Here is a 22,532-nt window from a genome sequence, read left to right on the forward strand (position 1 = left end):
GCTCCCCTAATTTTTTTGAGCAGTGTATATATAAAAAAACTCAGATGAAAGTTTTGCAAAAGGCTTCATACATAATCATATTACTTTTATTTTAATTATTTCAAAAACTAGAAAATGTAGAATTGTGATTAACCTAAGCTTATTTTTAAATCTTTTAGGACGCTCCCCTGAAGCTATTTTATACATTGTCAGAAAAAATTTTAAGATGTCGGATATTTATTACTTCCGAAAAGTTCCTGTAACGAGGGTATGTAAATCTCCAACTGAATTTAAGACCTGCGAGCAAGGTTCTACAGAGCAACAGAAAGTTTTGGACCCAAGGCTCCAAGATTCCTCAACCAAACTTTGTCCCGATAACATTTGTGATGGGTCAGAAGTTTTCAACAGTGCAAATGAAAGCAGAACCGTTCAGAATAATGAAATCTTATATTCGAGAGACCTTGGACCAGCTGAAAAACCAACTGCGTTAGCAAACCTTAATGTAGGAATTGATGTATTAAAGACTACTCAAGGCATAAGAATTTCCTTCGATGTTCCACAGTCCGGTATTGAAAAAGTTTTTTCCGCATTTATGACATCAGTAGTGCCAACTTTGCAGCAGCATCATCCAGAAAGGTCTGAACCTAATTATAAAGTTGGCAACTCGGAACTCGAGCGCAATCAAAGTGAAGTATTGAAAAAGTTGAAAGAAGTTCAAAAAAATGCTGAACATGAATCTGAAATATCGAAGCAGAAAACTCCGGAACCAATCCCTAATTCTCATAGTGGAAATGCTGACTTGAGTCAAGTGAAATCTCTTGGAGAAAGTGTAGAAGTCTGTATTCAAACTGACTTGAACTCAAAGGATTCCATTAGTACAGTTTATGTTTCTGATGCAATTGATAACAATTCTAAGACAGCCAATTCGGGAGACCTAGAAATCAGCCTGGACGCGACAAGGAAATCAAATGTACCACTCAATTTAAACGATAAATCTGTGCTAAAATCTTCAGTATTAAATGAATCAGATAAGTGTTTAAACGATAATTTAGCAGAAAGTTCTGTACATACTTTAGATGAAGATCACAATGAAGATAGAGTTGATCCAAAAAAGCACTCGGAATTATGTAACAGTACTCAACACGAAAATGGGAAAGAAGCGCGTGCGTATCTAACGTTATTTAGTTTTCAGGATGATCCAGATCAAAGTCATGAGTTGGAAAATAAAACAGTTAATATAAGCTCTGATTATAATTCAGATCTAAATTCCACTATTAAAGATGTGACCTCTGCAACTCCAACAGAACATTCCGGTGAAAACGCAAAATGTTCGGTAGATGAATCTTCAAGTCAATGTGAGGGGACAATCTTTGAAAGTGAAGAAGTTTCGGAGCATAGTTCTAGGAAGGACTCTTTGCTTCCGAAAAGTGTCGAAAGTACACTACAGCAAAATACCAGTGAAGAAAATAAGGATATAGATAAGTTTTCAAAAGTTAGGGAAATAGAAGCTACGGTTAGCGAACTCGAGGGCGTTGCTTCAAAAGTTGTTGAATTAACTCAATATTTGAGTTTTGATGGAAAAAGGAACGTTACGGGAGAAGCCCAAAAATCAAGTACATCACCTAAAAAAATAAAAGCTGAACAGAAACTCCACGATAACGAATCTTTTCCGTCTTCCAATGCGTCAATTGAGCATTATGATGAAAATAGAATTGAAGCAACAAGTCATATCGATAAAGAAATATGTAGTAATCGTATGAATTCACTTGAATCTGATTTTGGTGCTTGTAACGACGATTTTACTTCTGACGTTGAAGAAAGAGAGTCGTCAACGAAGAAAATAAGTTTGAATCAAATTACGGTTCCTGAGATTCGAAAATCCCCAGATACTGGTGAATCGGATCAAGATAACGTCCAGTCATTTGAAGATATTCTCGAAAAAACTGGTTTGCAAACTGAACTTCATGTAAATGGAAAAAACGCTAATCATCCTATCAAGGACTCCAACGACACTTTTAAACAATCTCATGAAATGTGCTCTGAAAAAGATTTTACACAATGCAGTACAGAAATAACTTTTGAGCGAAATACTTCCCAATATATTGATTCAAAAAAATTGTCAAAAGACACGAAAATAGAAAAAAGTAATATAAAATCAGATGAAAACGCTTGTACGCTAGAAGTTAGTCAAGCAGTTGAGAGCGAGAAAACTGAAGAATTGAGAACAGACGTTAATACTGAAAAGAAAAATGACTGCAACGTGATTACCGCAGACGCTGAACTTAGTGACAGAAAAGAACCTCAAATTTATGTGCAAGAAAAGAGTTTATATATCCAATCCGATACAACAGGTAAAGAAAATATTTCTGAAATGCAAGCTTCTATACGTATCAATGAAACTCAAAGTTGTGATTTGGATTCCCCGTCATTACTTTCAAGTTCAGGTGAAATGAGTAAAACGGCTGAATTGAATGAACATAATAAAAATGACAGCTTATTAAAACTACCTGGATCTGGATCTACTAACAACCAGAGCAACAGAAGAAATTCGAATGTAGATGCGTCTCGCAATGAATTCCTTCAAAGCATTTTGGAAAGTGGCACCTCGTCAGTTGGATTTGACTTGAATGTAGAGAAATTGAATGCTTCTGAAAATGATTCTTTAAAGGAAGTACTTCTAGACTCTCAAGTAGAAGATGAAAAGGTTTTTACTGAAGCTCAAACTTCTGAAATACTTATATCGCATTCGAACATGAGTGTCCAAAGTGATAGTGTAGTTGCATTATCTGAAGAAACTTTAAGTCAATTTCGAGAACATGAATCGATTGAAACAAACGAATCAATGCTTGCTTCAGCAGTAGAATGTAATGAAATGGAATCAAATGAAGAAAACAAAATATCTAATCAAATTGCCCTGCCTCAGTCAAATATGGCGTGTAATGAGACTTTCAAAGATTTGGATGAAGAAAAGGAAAATTGCTGGCCACAACCTGTTAAGGATCCGATAGTTTGCGACATAAAGTTGAGCTGTAGTTTTGACTCTCTCGACAGGAAAGCGGAATTAAATGAAACTTACAGCAAAAACTACACTGATAACAGCGCAGATTGTGCACATTATGTGGAAGACGAGACCAGTTTATGTTTCGAAAATAAGGAAAACTCTTTGAAAAATTCGGACAAGGAAGTTATTGGTACTCCTTTAAAATTAAGTGAAAACAGAAGCGCTTCAGATGATTCGATAGAACAGAAGAGAAAAAGCATTGAATGGCTAGGTACATTTTCAGAGACTTTAAATGAAAATGCCCATTCTTCAGATCAAAAATCGACAATGGAGCAAAACGAAATGCAAAATTTTGAGCTGTCAACTTCACCTTTGAAAGTAGTACTTAATGATAGCGCACTTGTTGTAGAGGAAGAAGCTGTAGTTGAGAAAGTAGATATTCAAAGCGTTGAGCTAGAAAATGAACCTTTGAAAGTACTAAGTAAAGATGATTTAGTTTCAGAGGATAAAATTATAGCGAGTGAGGACGAAATTCAAAGCGTTGAACAAGCAGGTACACTATTGAGAGTACTTGTTTCAGAAGAACGTGTGGTAGAGAAAGAAGATAAAACAATGGAGGAAAAAGAAATTCAAAGCGATGATATTTTAAATACACATTTAAAAGCACTTAATGAAAATACACCTGTTTTAGAGGAAGACTCTGCAGCAGAGAAGGTAGATAGGCACAGCCTTGAGCTTACAGATACACATTTGAAAGTAATTTGTAAAGACTCTCTTGTTTCAGAGGAAGAAACTTTAGCGGGGGAGGACGAGATTCATGGTATTAAACATGTAGAAGCACATTCGGAAGTACTAGAGAAAAACGCACTTGCTTCAGAAAAATGCTCAGTAGAGAAAGACAAAGAAAAATTTGAGCATGCAGATAAACATTTAAATATATCAAGTAAAGACACTGTGTCTGAAAAATTCTTTACGATGGTGCAAAAAGAGAGTCAGAGCTTTGAACATGTAGAAAAACATTCGAAAGTACTAGGTAAAAACGTACATGTTTCAGAAGAAGAAAGTGTAGTCGAGAAAAAAGATAATAAAAGCGTTGAGCTTGTAGATAAACATTTGAAAATATCAATTAATGACACTGTTTCAGAGGAAAATTCTATAGTTGCACCGGAAGATATCGAAAGCGTTGAGTTCGCAAGTACAGACTTTAAAGTACTTGATGAAAACGTAATAGCTTCAGAGGAGAAATCTGTAGTGACGAAGGAAGGTATTCAAAGCGTTAGAATTGCTAAAAAACACATCAATGTACTTAGTGAAGACGTTCTCGCTTCAGAAAAATCTAGGGATCAGCACGAGATCCAAAGCGGTAAACACGCTGGTACAAATTTGAAGCAAATTCGTGAAAATGCACTAACTTCAGAAGACGCATGTGCAGTGGAGAAAAATGTTCAAAGCATTGATCTTGTAGATAAGCCTTTAAAAATACGGAGTGAAGGCGTTCCTGCTTCAGAAGAGTCGGTAGAGGAACAGAACGAGATTCAAAGCGATGAACATAATTTTAAAGAAGAATATTTGGCTTTAGAGAATCTATCAAGTTCTAATGAGTCAAAAGTAGACAAAAGTACAACACAAACCGAAATCACAATAGTTTCTAAAGATTCAGAGTCGTTAACAATAAGCAAATTGGAAAATGAGGGTTTGGAAGAACGCGGAAAAAATAAACTAATCTCAAACCAAGATTTTGATTTGCCAGAGGCAAATTTAGAAAAACCATTAGAATCTAAAACTTCAAAGAAGCCAATACGTGATGAAAATACCGAAGTTGAAGAATCAGAAAACTGTGTTTACACTTACGATGAAATTGATGCAGCTCCTACTAGGCATAGAACTTTCCTCGAAACTGCAATCATATCTAATGTGTCAAAGGAAGAAAATGCAGGTATAGAAAATAATGAAGCCGCAAGCCATGATAAAAAGGTAGCTAAAATTAAAAATTTGAGAAATTCAGGAGAAAGCCTGATATCAAAGCGCAATGATCGCTGCAAAAGTGAAGAACCGGTCGCTAGTTCCAGCAAAACTACTCCAAAACCAATACAAGGGCGACGATCTAGTGACAGCTTGGTAAGACGAATTTCCAGCGAATTTCAATCTAAAATTGAATCTAAGTCAATTCTTCCATCAACTAGGTTAAGGAATCAAAACAATGTAAGCTTGGATTCTAGTTCAAACACTCGAAAAACGGGGAAGAAAACAGGAAGCTTACAAGAAGAAACACTACCTACCAAAGGAACTAGAGCTAAAACGAAAGTCGCAGTCGACTCTTCAGAAAGTGATCAATCTGAAGTTGGTACTGAAAAAGTTTCAACACCTAATAAGCAGAGAATTCGCACTAGAAATGCAGCTATAACAGAGAAGATAAGGTCCGCCAATTCCTTGGAAGTAGTTTTAGAGGAATCAACTCCTCGAAAGAAAGGTCGAGATACTGTTACAAGAAGCTCGAAAGAAAGTACAGCCCCTACTAAAGTCTCTAAAGGAAAGGGCATTGATTCATCAGAGAGCGATCAATCTGAGGTGAATGCTGAAGCAGTTTCAACACCTGTTAAGCAGCGCGTTCGCACCAGAAATCCACCTTTATCAGAAAAGATGAGGTCTCTAAACTCGTTGGAAAAGGTTTCAGAGGAGTCAACCACCCCTCGCAAACGAGGTCGAGATCGAGTTACTACACCAGTAGTAAAACAGAATTCGTTAGAGCCAAGTGCTTCTGATCCGAGTGCATCAAAACGATTTAAGGCAAAAAAAACAGATGTAGAATCGAAACCTGCTGCAACTTCCAGAAAATCTAGCAGAACTGGAAAAGAGTGATAGTTTAATTTTGTATAAAATACCCCCCCCCCCCTGTTTGCAAGTTCTACTTCCTACGTATTTCCAATTTCAAATTGTTTTTAATGTTGTGCCTTTTAGCATACGTCATTGTGTTTTAGTAAGTTCTGTCGGTGTTTAAAACTTTGATATTTCGTAAAATTTTAAGCCTCAGCCCTTTTCATTTATGTATTTGTTCGAAAATAAACAATTTATGGATTTTAATTGTCTTTAAAGATGGTTTTCATTTATGCTGGATACTATTGAGGCAACGTGCGAGAACGCGGACAGCAATACCTTCTCCCCACTATCTTATGAAAAGAAACTATTGGGTCTATTAACGCTTGGCCTATATTATATACATGTCAAACTCATAACATCTGAATTAAATTTTTAGTTATTTTTATCTACCATCTTTATATCACATTCCTCGAATCAATCTTTAATTTCCGTTTAATTTTCCTGTTCGTGAAAGAGTTCTATTTGAACGGAAGGGAGTCAAGTAAAAAACCAGAGTTTAAGGCAGTCGTGTAAATTTCAGATGTAACTTTACCCAATCTACATCTAAAATGCAGACTTAAATTTGATTGAGAGTAATGTGATATTCACATTATTTTTTTCATTTTTAAAAAAAAGGAGCTACGTTAAAATTTTATTGAAATTATTTTTACTTTCAGAAATAAAATTAATCTGTGGTTAATAAATAAAAGATTGATTTTTTTGACATCGTGGCATGTGTTTAGGTTAATACATTTGTATGTTTTGAGTATTTTTTTACTTTTTAAGCATTTGGTGTTTGAGTCGAAATCAATCTTAAATCCAACAAGCACAAGTTTCAAGTTAAAGGGGGGGGGGTAATAAATCCGTCATTCAGGATAACTTAATCCCTAAATTCTCTATTTTGTTACTGCTTTGCTCATTTTAAGTGTTATTTCATGTCTTGGCCAAAAGCTGAAGAGACATTTGTAAAGTATTGTTGAATTACTAAAATTAAGAAATAACTAGAAAAGCTATTTAAATAAAATTATTAACTGGTTTAATGTTATCTTGCTACTTAAAGTAACTTTGAACCATGATAAGTGATTAAAATGTGTTTTAATAGAATTAGTGTAACTTTGATCCAGACATAAGTTTATAAACGAAAAACTATTTTTTTTTACATTGTCCAAAGATTTTTATAATGTATTTTATTGCATTCAGTATCGGGCTGAACTACCGATACTGAAACTATAATTTTGTCCTGTACGTGACACGAATGTGTAATTCCATAAGCAAAGGATTTCGTAAGTACTTAATTTACTTTTTAAGGAGATATATGAACAGTTACGTGCAGGACAAGTGACTACTTTTTCGTGGAATGGCCTTATAAATATTTTTCCAATTGTTTTAACTATTGTTTCTTAACAGATGAGACGTTACTTTTACATTGGAACCTTTGCTCTCATAATCTAAAATTTATTTTAATATTCATAAATTAAAGAAAAAATAGTAACTCATGAGCAAATTTACAAGAGATTGACTAGGATGTCCCGCGCGCAACATATGCAAATAAATTAAATTTTAAATAACAAAGTTGCTTAACAAATATTAATGTCAGGGGTAGCTTTGTATCAAATGTAAAGATTAAAAAAATTTTCTTACCCCTGTTGAATTAAAATATTAAGATACATGACAAAATGTTAATGATTTTTTAGCGTTTTTTTGTCCCGCACGTGACGCTGGAAAGTCCTATTAAGGTTCTTGGACGAGAAATATCAAATAAGCACTCGTGAGGAGCCTCCAAACAGTAACTTCAGAATCAGTCGATGACGTATTTGACTGTGTACAGTGTGATCAACTTATTTGGTAAAATTCAAGTATCAATTTCCCCCATCAGAGTGCACTATTGGGCCTTCTACAGTGCGTTTTGAAGCCAAATATACAAGATATCGTGGACTGAATGCAATTACGTAACTAAGATTGTCTTTCATACTACTTAGAGGAAAACAAAACAGCTTGACGTTTCTTCATGATTTTTAGAAACGGTGACGGCTTGATTTAAATGCTATCAAACTATTCCTAAATTTATTTAGAAGTATGTCTTTCAAACAAAACGTTCAAAAGTACAATTTTGACAAGTTTGTAGTTACCTAGTTGTCACCAATTACCTTTCCCTTTTACAAGAAATGAAGGTGAACATTATTCAAGTATTACCTCGACTAACATGAGCCACACTGTATGAAGTGGAGTAAAGATCCCCATATGGAGTAAAGTATTCGCAAATGATTAATATTGCCCTCGATCGGGTAAAAGTTGCAAAAATGGGTTTTTAATAATCATTGGCCCCATTGGAATGGAGAACATAAAAAAAATAGCAGGGAACATAATAAATTGCTTAAGCAACTTGCAGTTATGATTGTGCAGGCTAGTACGTGTCCGAACACTGATAAAACCATATGAATTAAGAGTTTGAATAGAAAAATAAAAAAAAACCAAGACCGATTTACAAATGATTTTTATTCAGTTGAATTATGTAAACAATTCAACAAGGATGCCAATTAAAAACAAAAATGAAGTCATGCTCCAAACGTTCTCTTTCAAACTTTAGAAAAGCCTTAGGAATAAGTAATAGGGCAGATCGTAAAATCTTTCTCTTGTAGTATCTTTGTTTGATAATAAAGGCCTGAATTGTCTTTGCCAAGTGATTTATTTTTGAGATTTCCTTCATACTTCGCAATAATAAAAACATGTAAATAGTATTTGTCTACAGGCAACCAGTAACATCACTCCAGTACTTCAATCAGTTGTCTTGTAGCATTTGCATAATAAAATAAATTGAACATAGGCAGTATAGTTGTAGTTAAAATTTGCTTTTATAAATTTAAGGTTTCACATGAAGACTACTGCAATAATAAAACTACTAACAATTTGACTCTTCCAATTGGAACATTAAGAGGGTGCTTTAGAAACTATGAACGGTACGGTTAACCTCGATGGCTCAGTTGCATGTCGTTGCTTCAGAGCAACAGTAAGATATCTAATCCCAGAAATAACACTAAGGTATCGTATTGTTGCTCTCAGGCGAAGATGTAGCAACGCAGGGCTCGAATATTTTCTAACTCCGTACATAGCGTTGCCCTTACATTTACAAATATTGTACTGTGTCGTCGATGTAAGGTCTGGATTGAAAATCGGTGGACGAAGCGTCGACCACCATTTTATCCAAATAACTTTCGAAATTCATTCTGGAAACAAATATTACTCAATGTGGCGTCTTTTCATTTATTTCTGTATTCTGCGCAGTTATGATCTTGTATTGCTGTAGGATTCCGAGTTATTCGGGTTCACCCTTCCCAACCTTGATGTTAAACTGTTAACTGATACACCCCTGTATATCCTCCCCAAATTTTGTTTTGCTGTAAAAATAATGCAAAACTATTTTAAACAACCTTTTCTTTTAGTCAGTTTCCCCACACCCCATGGTGATTTCTACCAAATATTTTTTCCAACCTCAGCACTGAGTATACTTAAATTAGTTAATGTAGTATTTGAAAAATAATTATAGATTCTAGAAATCTTTAACGATTGTCTGTAGATTCAAGAACTCAATGAAAACATGTATACATTTGGCTAGAGAGTGTAATAAGCAGTACCAATGCTTGAGATTAAATTTCCCATATGTTGCAATTCCATGAAATTTGGTCCTGGCAAATCACAATTTTTTTGCACATAATATAGGACTTTTAAAGAAATATCTGCAATTTTCAATTCTAGTATCAATTTTGAGTTTAAATTATTTTTATATTAGCTTTTAGCCTCTGTTGATAACATTTAGACGAAGTTAAAAAAAAAAAAGCATTGTTAGTGAAATAAATGTAAGCGCGATTTTTTTACATAATCATAGTTTTTTTTTGGAAAAACCATCAAATATCATGAACACAGATTTTACTATAATTATGTTTCAATTTTTTTAATACTTTTGGTAAGTTTTTAACCCCTTAAAACATGTAGGTCACTTTTTATTGGTCACACATGTAACGTAAAGGAACAAAAGTTTTCCTCCAAGGCCAAATTCGGGGACTAGAAGAAAAACGTTTTGTTTTTTAAATTAACTTAATACATAATACCTGTATCCTGACTTGGGAAAGTCCATGAAACTAGGGACATCACAGTAAAAAAAATTCCATTGCGTCAGATTTTACTCTTTCATAGTAGGTAAAAAAGTAGTTTTTTTTGCATAGGTTTTATAAAAAATAAACACATTTTTTGTAAGTTTTATAGGCAAATTTTGACCGCTGCTCAGTGCCCATGTGTCGTATTAGCGGTTCTCAAAGTTAATCTCTTTTTTTTATTTCATTTAGTAAATTATGTCTACTATTTTATTTTTTGTTGAAATTTAGTTTACCAAGGAAGATATTAAATCAACAAAGATACTTTAAACTGTTATAATTGTCTTGTAGCATTTTTTTAAAACTAGGCCTCATACTAATGTAACATCAGTCACAAAATTGTACAAAAGTTTGCATTGCTCAAACAAAAAACAAACCAAAGTGTGTAAAAAGTCATATTTTCTTCATTTAGGATAATATCTTCAATATTATTCCCTTAGATATTTAGAAATAGTTGAATTTAATTATTTAAAACTTATTTAAAATATGTAACATAAGTCACAGCAACATCAGTCACATTTTCTCTTTTTGTTTATAAACCTCAAATTGCACAAAAGACATTGGCTGCTGCAGAAAGGCAAAAAAAAAAAAAAAAAAAATAGACGAGATAAATTAAGAAATGAAGATAAACGTGAAAATTAAAACAAAGTAGAAGCTGAAAAGAGCAGAAGATGAAAAATAAATAAAAACATTTTTAAAAAACCTAGCATAATTACCAGAGTAAGTTCAGAATAAAACTAAAATCAGAAATTAGGTGAAGTAGAATAAGAGTAGAACACATTTAAAGTGAAGTCCCAGGTTTAAATTAGCAGCTGCATTAACCCTCTGGAAAATATAAAACCATGGTGAAATCTATTCGTCATTCAAAGCGCTCTTTGTTATATCTTCACAAAAAAGACTGCAGCTGTGAAAATATTTCCTACATGAAATTTAACAATTACTCCCAGTTCTCTATGTATTACATTTGAATAAAAGTGCTACACCGACACAGAAATACTTGTAAATGTCACAGCTTCATGCAAATTTCAGACCTATCATCCGACTTGCAGTCATGTTATAAAAAAATTTTATTTGAGTATTATTTTTTTTTTTAAATTCAGAAGCTGCAGCAGGTGGGAAAAGAGGAAATCACTTCCAGCAGAACATGTTTCAAAATTGTAGGCTGCGACTGAAGAACGGGTTCCTGAGGAATATGACAAACAGTTGTATCACAATAAGTTAGAATAACTGAAATTGAAAACTAGGAGTAATTAGTAATTGTCAAGATTCAAGCGAAAAAACATTGCAAATAGTCTGTTAATATGGATTAAATTTATTATTCACAAAGTAATAAAAATTAAAGTAATAAAATATTTAGCACACTAGATGTAGCAAATGAAAGAGGACTTTTATTTTATGAAATACATTAAAAATATAACTTTTAAAACTTTATAAATATACTTTTCTTGTAATTTAAATACAATTTAAAAAAAAAATTTGCTAATTGTATTTTGAAGGATAAATAATTTATAAATGCAGCAATTTATTGTAAATGTAACATTAGTCACAAAATCTTTGTATCATCAGGCACGGGTGTTAAATAATTTTTATACTTTCAGTTTTTTCAATGAATCTGTGTTTTCATCAAGTCTAAAATCTTTATTTTAAGAGGAAGAGATCTGTTTAGATTTTACGTTATTAGTTTGAAGATAATTTCAAAATATATATAGGTCACTTTTATCAATGTCTCTTCTGCGTAACATCTGTCACGTTTTTTTCATTTCTCTTAAATTAAAAAAAAAAAAATCCTCACGTCTGAAAACAAGTGTGGGGGCAGTGATGTACCGTATTATATTTTACATCAATTTCAGAATAAACAAATTTAATTTCAAGGGAGTGCTGAATTTATAAGTTAAATATAGTCAAATTGTAACGTCAGTCACCGTGGGCAGACCCACTTTCATTTTCAAGCTGAAATTTTTAGCGAGGATTTTTGAAAAATGTCACACACGTAACGTTCCTGAATGGTTTTCATTACGAGTAGAGTCTTCACATTTCAATGTAAGGGGGAAAAAAGTACCCCCTTTTGCACAATTCAATTTAAAAGATTGTGTGCTGCCACTGAAACCAAGACTCAATGAGTGTTGAAAAAATAAATATAAATAGTAAAAAATAAATAAATAGAACGAACTAAGAATTGTTTATTTCATTCCCAAAGAGGGTCCCCCTATCGGTCTATATCTATTTACCTATTTATCAATGTACTTAGATAGAAAAATAGATATCTACTTATCTGTATCTCGCTATCTATGTATTTATCTATCTATCTACTTATTTATCTAGCTACTTCTCTATCTATCTATGTACGTACTTATCTATCTAACTACTTATCTATATATCTATTTACTTTATCTATCTACTTATTTATTTATCTAACTACTTATCTATCTATATATGTACTTATCTATATATCTATCTACTTATCTCTCTCTCTATCTACTTAATCTATCTATCTATCAACTTATCTACCTACTTATCTATCTACTTATCTATCTACTTATATATCTATCTATATGTCTATCTACCTAACTATCTACCTATTTATCTGTGTGTACATCTAAATATCTACCAATATATTATCCTAATTAATCAATATATCCATTTATCTACTTAATTTATCTATATATCTATCTATCAATTTATCTATCTATATATCTATCTACTTATCTATCCATCTATATATCTATCTATGTATGTATCTATCTATACATCTATCTGTCTACTTATCAGTCTATCTTCCTTACTATTTACCTATTTATCTGTCTGTACATCTAAATATCTATCAATCTATTTATCCATCTATCTACCTGCTTTTTTACCTGTTTATCTATCTATCTATCTCCTTATCAGTATATCTACCTATCTATATCTATCCACCAATCTATATCTATCGGTCTATCTACCTGTCTACATAGCTACCTACTATCTATCTCTATATCAATCTCTCTACCTAGCTATCTATCTCTATATTAGTCTCTCTATCTACCTATCTATCTATTAACCACTACTATCTATTTATCTATAAAAATCTATCGATCTATCTACCTACCTATTCTATCTCAATATTTATCTACCTATATATCTATTTACCTCTTATTTTTTATATATCTATCTCTATATCTTCCTCTCTCTATTTATCTATCTATCTATAAACATACATACATATCTATTCTCTCTCTTTGTATATATATTTCTATTTCGCTATCTCTCTATCTACCTGTCTGTCTATCAAGAGAGATAAAGATGTAGAAAGACAGATGTAGGTAGGTAGGTTAATATACAGATAGATATATAGATAAAAGTTAAAACTCAGTAAGAAGTGCATTATTTACAAAGACAAAAATAAAGAAATTATAAAATATATAATGAAATACATAAATAAATAAGCATATAAAACTATCTGCATTACAAAAAAGTACGAAAATGAAAATATCTCAAAGAAACTTCAAATTTCTTTTTAAATCAAAAGAAATTTTGCCATTGTTCATTCACTGAGTTTTTGTAATTTTTCGTATCCAGTGACTGAACACCCCTCTACCTGAAAATCTACGCATTCTGAATTGACTAAAACAATTTAAATACATAGCCTAAATATGTATACTTAATTTTTCTTTCTTAGAGTTAAAAAATAAAATTTATCGATAAAAATAATGTATCAAAAAAAAAAAAAAAAGTGCTAGCACGAAACCAGCCTTATTATTTTGAAAGAGAGAAAAAACGAATTAAGGCAGTAAAAATTTCAAATTTTTTCCAGGAAAAAAATACGTATCCAAAGTAACCAATCAAGTGTCAGATAGTTTAGAATATCAATAAAGAACGCTTTTGTAGTAAATTTATTCAGAAAAATTTTGGAAGCTTATTTTTTTTTAATGAAGAGTTGCTCATTCACTGGGTGGTGTTCACTCACTGGTCGGTCCACCCTATATTTTTACTTCTGAATTGTTTACTAATGTCCGACCGTTTGAGATAAAATTATTCATTGCATAATATAAAATTTGTTAAGAACAAAGATTTAAGCTTTAGGTTATAACACTATTATCAAACCCTAAAATATTGACACATCGGTTTTATGAATTTGAAAAAACTTGTTTCAAATTTTTGAATTTAAATAAGCATTAGAAGGAATAAAGTTTCAAATTAACTCCTTTCGAGAAGAAATTTAGGCACACAATTTTATTTTTTCTTCAAAAGAAATAATGTTAGACAAGAAAAGTCAATACAGCTAAAACAAAATTTTATGTCAGTACTGTAATTTACTAACATTAGATAAACATTAGAAAATCCGGCTTGTGAACGTAGCTGAACAGAGTAATTAACCAAACAGTCCAAACAGAGCAGTATCGGTATTAAGCGTCATGGCCGACTATTGGAAACGCAGAAGAAACAAATAGTCAATGGTTGGTCCACCCCTTAAAACACAACTGGGTCCTAAGAAATGTTAATTTTTTTATTGAAGGAATGGATTTTCTTTAGAATTTCACTGGGGCCGTTTCCCAATATTACTTTTAAAAACTTTCTTAATTGACACAAAACAAATAGAAAAGCTGAACGTAAACCCAATCCCGTGTCCATCGACTTAAAAAAAAAAATCTTTAAGACTGTCGTATCATATAACTGACAGTACTTTCTTGATGTATAAGGCATAATGTTAAGGTAGCAAATATGGAATAATATGAAAACCCTCCTCCCCCGCGGGTGTTTTATTAATAGTTTTTTTTTAGACTTTTTTTTAAATTCTTACCATTTATTCGATAAAATTAGTAGTTAATGTTTTATCTTAATGTAATTTATATCAATACAACTCCATTACTTTTTGCGGCATGTAATTTAACAAAAGTGTATTGAGCAACATTTTATTCATTGTGTTACATAAACTTTTAATGAATTTTAATGCTTAACAAACTTTTTTTTTTAAATAAAAATAACAAAGAAATTGTATGAAAAGCCCCAAATTTCTGAAAAAATAAACTATTTCAACAGAACTTACTCCAGAAAATTATTTATTGTAATAAAAACATTACAATTACTTGATTTTTTGCAAATAGTTTAAATTATCTAGCATTTCAGAGAAAATAGGACTAATAAATCGATAAAACTAGATTAAGGAAACCATTTTCTGTGTGGGGGAGGATGCATATAATGCAATAAAATTTCTTCATGCCGAATTTTTCACGTAGAAATTGACATTCGATGAAAAATTAACTATTTTGCAGACGAAACTTAAACTCGTATGGGAGCTTGTTATATGTTTTATGGCAAAAGAAAAGTGAGCTAGAATTAAGAAACGTCTTTTTTACATTTACGGGTTTTGGGCTTTATGGTGAATTATCTAAAGAAAATCATCTCACAAGAAATACCAGTGCTTCAAAACGACAAAAAGCATTTTTTGTGGTTCATTGATTCTTTGTCTAGTTGTTCAAGCACTTAAAATAACTTTTGCAACTTATCCTTATTTAGTTTCCATGTGTACGGAATTATTATTATTATTATTTTTTTTTTTTTTTGCTTTTAGGAAGTTAGTAATATGAGAAGAACACTGAGAGAGAAAAACTATTTGGTTAGTACGTATCAAAACTCAATGATATTCTAATCGGTGTGGGGTTATGGCAGTAGTGTAAAAAGTGAAATACGAGATATTTTAAAACAATGATAGAGAGGGAAAAGTGATTTCTACTATCATTTGACGTAATATATAATATCTCTTAAAACTTTGCTATTATCGTTTACCTCCTTTTGAGTTCCGACAGTTTTGATTGGTACGACTTTGAAGAGCGCATAAATTATAAATACAGCACGATGCTTAAAATGCTTTAAAAGGGGTGGGGGGTATCTAGATGATATTGAAGCTTTAATAAATATAACATTTGCGTCTATGTCCTTGACTTTATATAAAACCATCAGAAAACTGGAACACATCGCTCGTGGGCTTTAATAGCAGCACACTCAAAAAATCGTATTTTGAGATAAATGAGTTTAAAGTTTTCATTGCGCTAAGGAAAATGCATTAGAAATGCATTTTACTTCTGCCATTTTGCGGCGTAATATTGAATTATGAGTTGTTCTAGTATTGCTGCTTAAAATAATGTGAATTCCCACATTTACACCCGATCTTAGTCCAAAACGCGTGTTTTTTGAGTTGTGCCACTATTGCATTCTATGAATGACATAAGATTTATCTTGAATTTCAAAACTTGAATGATCAAAAAAAAAACTGGTTTTATTCAAATTTCAAGAATAGTTTGTATGCACTTATTTGATTGAAATAAAGCGTTTCAATATTTACTGATTTGACATAAATTATTTTTAATATCTATTTATTGGGTTTCTGACTTAGATAATGATATAAAATAATTTATCATTTTAAGTTTTCTTACCAGTATTTGTAATAAAATTGACCAAAAAGAATTAGTATAGTGTAATAGCAAGATCGCTCTTATGAAATAAATTAATATGTTAATAAACCACCTTGATCAGTTATTCAAACTGCCGCTTAACCCAATTCAGTTATTGATGCATTTAGGAATTTAGTTTCATTTAAACAAAATGTTGAAAAGTTTACAGGGAAGTATATTTTTACAACATCAAGATTGTTAAGATTTAAATTTTAAGATTGTAAAAATTAACTGAACGAAAATATAAAGATAAATTCAGTTTTCAAAATAAGAAAGTACTTGAAGGGCCACGGGGAAGGATGATCAAAGTCCGCCTTGCTCCAATTTCCCTCATTACGTTTTTGAGCTTAACCTCGAATCGTTTCCAAGTTAGCCTCATTCTTCCCTGTTAAAACTCACTCGCTATGATGATTCTTGCCTGAATAATATTTCTCTTGAATACTGTCTATAATAATCTACGTGTTTTCATAGGTTAACCAGAGTTTTTTTTTTTTTATAAAAATGGATTTCGATCCTTCTTCCCCGTAGCGCTTCACTTACATTCATAACTATTTTTCCAAAACGTCTTAAAATAAATCATAAAAAATACGGAAAGCAGGTTCTCAAGCATTGTTTCTTATAACGTACTGCTTATTTAAAGAAAAACTAGAAACCAAGAATTTGCACAAGTGACAGAGGCAATCAAAAAAACCAATATGTTGCATGCACGTTCATTGCACTAGCATTGATAGAATTCACTATTACAGCAGGGGTTTCCAAGCTGTGGGTTGCGACCACAAATTGGGTCGTTTCTTATGCAGTTGCGGCATTATTCCTACTTTAAAAATATATGCTCTTTACCCAGTTTTAAAATCATTGCATAAGAAAAAAATAGCAGCATTTTAAATGTCCTTTGAATAGGTGTTGATTGCGGTTGATTTATTTTGAACCATGTTAGTTAAATTTTGATCATCAAGTGGTCATCTAGCTCTTACTTAAGTTGTAGTTTATTGTATTATGTATTTATTTTCTCAAATTTAATACAATTGATTTTTTTAAAGATGTGTTTTACTACAAATCCATCCATCACGAAATCTATTAAGTGCAAGAATGTTGAGTCGAAACATAATCAAACGTTGGCTATTTTTCTTTTGTTGGACGCGATTGTAATACAGGGTGACACGGAATCAAATATGGATTTCTAACTTATTGAATTAGCTGTATTAGCTCGGTAATGCCTATAATTAATAAATTTTCTAGTTCTAGAGATAAAGTCACGGAGAGGGCAGTCATTTTCGTGAATCCATGTAAGGTCTTTCTTCGTAAATTCGCCATCACATTCCTCAACGTGCTATGTGAATTAGCAAATTATTCACTAATTGTGAATTTCAGATCATTGAGCTTATAAGGTTTATTGCAGTTTTTTGAAGTTGCCTTGCATGGATAAATTGCTTCTGTGTTACATGACACTTTGACGAATGTGATAGCTAACTTCGAAGAAAAACTTTAATGTGTATTCAAAGAAGGCCATCTGCTTCATATTATCTTTAAATGTTGAAACGTGACAATTCATAAACTGGATATATTGCCGATTGTAGTGATATAGATGCTGTCACCTAGCGTAAAATAAAACAGAATTTCAATGTTTCACATTCAGATCCGTTCATTTCTTCTGGATGAATTGAGACATTTTGTTTAAGTTCAAGACGATACGCTCTCAATAACTGGGAAAGGAAATTATTATTTTATGACTGTATTTTAGAGAATGATACCATGCTTCTTTTTTACCTCTGCGAGTTTAATTTACCCCCATAGACGAGGGGATTAATTATAAACACCCAATCTTATTCTTTCAGCTTGATGTAGGTAAATAGTCACTCACTTTACACTATGAGTTAAAAATATTAAGATTTAATCCATCAGTATTCAACATGCGGCCCATAGGTGGCATACGACCTTCTGATTCCTCCAAATGCTATATAACCATATTTGGAAAGAAAAATCATACAAAAATTAAACTCCATGCAAAATTCATGTAAAGTAGACACAACGGTGTAATTTACATCAAAAGTTTAATCTTCCAAAAAAAGGGTAGAAGAATGGAAAAACTCGGTTGTTCGGTTTAAACCAAAATATAGCATTTATGAGATGTAAATTAAAACACCTAAATCACACATGAAAAAATAGCTGTGAAAGTGAATTTTGGAATGTTTTGAGTCAACTTCCACCTAACAAGCAAAACTTGTTTAAACTAAGGCCCTGAACCGTAGAATAAGTAGCGACACGTTCGTAATCTTAGGGCTAAATGCCACTTTCTTCCATCGTTCGCAATAATGAAGTAACGAGGTTTGCTTCTTAATTGTGCATTAACATGGAGTTAGTAAGAAACCGCAATCAAGACTACTTCACCATAGCTGACGCAGGAAGAAAGCAAAAATGAGTCCCAAGATGACGGACGTGTAGCTACTTATTCTACTATTAAGGGCGTTAATACTAAATCAGGTATTTCGCATTTGGTAGCCCCTCTGGAGAGAATGCAAGATAACTAAGCTCTAAAAACAACTTTTTGCACATTGTCAGATTCAAATAATGGCGGCGTCTGTCAGTTTTTTGGGGACAAGCGGAATACTTAGAAGGTCTTCTATGTGTTACCTAGTCTTTACTTACCAAGCGTTTGCTTCAAAAATTACTAAAAGTGTTTAAACCGAGTTTGTTTCCATTTATTTTGTTTACTTTTACTCTAACAGACCCTGCAATTTGTATGTGATCAAAGAAAAGCTTATTATGCAAATGTTATTTCCATACATTATTTTTGAGCAACACTGTACTTCAAAGAAGAGGTTTAGAAATTGAAACATCCCTGCAATCATAACAGCGTTACGAGAATTAAAAGAAAAACTATTTTGAAAGAAAAATCCCCCCCCAAGGGATTTTTAACTGATTCATTAGACAAGTCACATACATTTAAAACAATGCTTTTATCTGAAATATTCATACTATAATATCTTTCTCCTGGTACGCATTCTTAAGCGAAATTAAAAAGTGTACACATTCTTAATGTTACTTGTGCTTTGTATTTAGATCCATTAAGCTGCTTAATGATCATAAATGCTATCGTCGGTGGCATTTGTGGTTAAAGCCACATGAATTTTTAAGTAGTCTCAAGTGACTTTTAGTGTCTATTATCGCATAATTGATATTAGCTTTCGTGTCAGTAATGAAATCAATTCCTAGAAAAGACACAAATCGTAATAAATAGGGGAAACTAGGAAGGTTTGACCCATAGGGAAATTTGACCCATGAGTATTTTTTCCATGAAAAGGATATTCAGGGAAAATTTTAGTCATAATATTGGTTGACCAGTCACACAACAGTATTTTGCAGGAATAAGCTATTTCAGAATTATCTGTGGCTTTCAAGAAATTCAGTGATAATGATACTGCACCTAAAAAAGTAAATTTTGAAGATTTTATATTTTGTTTTAGATTGTATCCTCCAGTTTTGAAGGAAATGAACTTTAAAAGTATACACGTTTAAGTCACTTTTCTAGCTATCTATTTATTATACAGTAGTTTTATATAACTTCAATCTAAGTTGCTAAATATTTAAGGTAAACAAACGAAAGCTAACTAGAGAGCTTTGATCCCAAGCTAACGAGGGAGACTTGACTCAAAGACTAATTTGATGTTTTTGTTTAATTAGATGTTTTTTCAATGGATTTTTATTTTTGAATAGATAGCAAGAGAGTGCCACTTAGGGAGCTTTAAACCAAGCTAACTAAGGAGACTTGACCCAAAGAATAATTTAATGTTTTTTCAATGAACATTTGTTTATGAATAAATGAAATATTGTGATTTTAGACCTTAATGATTTGCTTTTATTTAAGCAATAACTTTAATATTGTGAATATGAGGGGGAAATTTTTTTTACTTAAAAGAATAACTAAAATATTTTGATCAAATAAAACTATTTTTATTTGACAAATAACTAAAATACTAATTATCTTTAAGCCCAATGATTTGTTTCTTAATAAAATAACTGGAATATTGTTTAGTTCTCAACTGATAACGTTTTAAAGTAGACTTCTGCTTTTCTGCTGATATACAATAAGATTAATTTTTAAAAAAATCTGTAATAATTCACATAAAGCGAGAACATTTGTTCATTAACTTCAAGTATCACTTATTAAAGCAAAAAACACCATCAAACCTGCGTTTTTCATTTCAGTATCTATGAGCCTTCTTACATTCATGAGGGGGTGGGGGTCATGTCTCCCTAGGTGTTCAAGTCTCCCTAGCTCTAGGGACACTTGAAGCATTTGCAGACGTGATGAATATAATTTTTTTGTACCATTTCTACTTAGAACCATTATGCTGTTATTTTTAGACATAATAATGCACAAAATGGCAACCTATTTCTGTATATTTTTTTTTATTTCGTTTTAAATGTTCTACAAAAAAAAGGGGCGGGGATATATTGGATCAAGTCTCCCTAGCTTCCTCTATTATCTTCTTCATTCGAGTAGCACCTAAACTTTTTTTTTTCCCTTCAAGGCAAAAATGTTAATTATAGCTTCATTTTTATCTTGAACGTAAAAGTATAGGATACATTTTAATAGTCTTGAGAGATAAGAAAAAGGCTTCTGAAAGTTAAAATCTGCGAGTTAAACGTTTTTAATGTAACTTTTACAGCGCGTACATTTTTATTTTTATTTAAAGTTATTATTAGACATTGAGAGTTATAGCATTTGAATTAAATTTAGTATACTGCATCGTTAACTTAGTTATTTTAGTCGAAAACAGTATTTTGTTAGTGAGGTGCATTTACCATTCAAACTATATTCATGTGATTTTGGAACTGTCAAATACACTTAAAGTACTGTCCAGCTCCAACAAGCTGCGCTATGGCCTTGAGCAAGTCCATTTCTTTCAAGGGAGAGCAATGTGTAAGAAGAGGAATTGTTTGGCGCAGAGTTGGGCTATCATTGCAACCCTCTTAATGGCAAGAAAATCCTGTACCCCTTGCTACTTCTAACCTGAATTATATTGTTCACCTAATGAGCAATAACACTGCAGACTAAATCCGCAATTTCTTAAGCCGTTTTCCCTCACCCCTGTTTCAACAAATGGAACCATTTCATCGGTCAGACAGCGGAGTTCAACTTGTCAGAGGTGAACAGTAGTAGGGCATTCTAATCTACTTTGAAACTAAACACATGTTTCCTATTTAATCCACATACTTGAGATATCCTTCAAAAGGTCAAAGAAATCTCTATTATGCCATAAGCGGAGAGTATTTGCAGTGATTCGACCACATTGTTTCAGGTTTAGTCTTAAATAAGCATTTCTGAGTGATATAGGATTAATTTGATTTTCTGGATTCGAGATAATGATTAAAAATATACACAAGCATGTGTGAGTTTATAATTTTTATCATGTTAGAACATAATTGAAAATAAAATAACACAGAGAGACTAAACAAACCGTAATCACTTCTTCCCCCCTCCCAATAAAAGAAAAAAAAAAAACGAAAACTTAAAAAGTGATGAAAAATGTGTTACATAATAAAGTTGAACACTTCGGGCCAAGTTTCGTGTAGAAAACACGAAAAGCACGCGCTTGACAACTGTTTATGTTAATTAACCGTTATTTTAAAACTTTTGTAAGTACCGGCACGTTTTGTAACTTTTTATATAACCATTTTCAAATTTTCACTTTTTCAAATTTATTGAGAAATCAGATGCCGATTTCTCTGTAATTTTTCTCTTTCGGCTGACATTTTTAAGTAAACTTAATCACGCATGCATCTAGGAGACCAACTGCAAATGAAAGAATTTAAAAAAATAACATTTCGATCACCTTTCATCGTAAATTGAAAATACGAAACCATACATTTCAGAAATTTGTTTACTTGTTATTACGTTCGCTTTTTTATGAGTTTCGTAAATGTAACACTTATACTAACGATGAAGTTAATTTCTTTCAAAAATGCACATTTGATTCTTAGGGTTTTAGCTCTGAACGCACAGGGTTTTCTGGTAAACCAAATTTTTAGAAAAGAAATTGACAGTTCATGGGACTGCTGACAGAAGTGAAAACTTAAAACTGCAATAAAAAAAAATGCTGTGTGTACGTGTGT

At 32.0% G+C, this 22,532-nt stretch overlaps 1 protein-coding gene across 1 annotated transcript; it reads left to right on the forward strand.

Annotated features, from left to right (window-relative positions):
- The first annotated feature begins 571 nt into the window (after window positions 1–571).
- On the forward strand, window positions 572–6,383 carry LOC129218989 (uncharacterized). The gene is made up of 3 exons (XM_054853308.1): window positions 572–2,042; window positions 2,160–5,098; window positions 6,378–6,383. The coding sequence occupies exons 1-3, from the start codon at window positions 572–574 to the stop codon at window positions 6,381–6,383; spliced, it is 4,416 nt and encodes a 1,471-aa protein (XP_054709283.1).
- The last annotated feature ends 16,149 nt before the right edge of the window (window positions 6,384–22,532 follow it).

Source organism: Uloborus diversus, chromosome 3, assembly GCF_026930045.1.
Source record: "Uloborus diversus isolate 005 chromosome 3, Udiv.v.3.1, whole genome shotgun sequence".
Lineage (NCBI taxonomy): Eukaryota > Metazoa > Arthropoda > Arachnida > Araneae > Uloboridae > Uloborus > Uloborus diversus.

Bases quoted from the DNA above. Each gene is read 5' to 3' on its own strand.
- LOC129218989 (XM_054853308.1), top strand. From the start codon at position 572: ATGACATCAGTAGTGCCAACTTTGCAGCAGCATCATCCAGAAAGGTCT. The intron at 2,043-2,159 runs GTACAGAAATAA...CTTGTACGCTAG, and splicing joins AAAAGATTTTACACAATGCA to AAGTTAGTCAAGCAGTTGAG.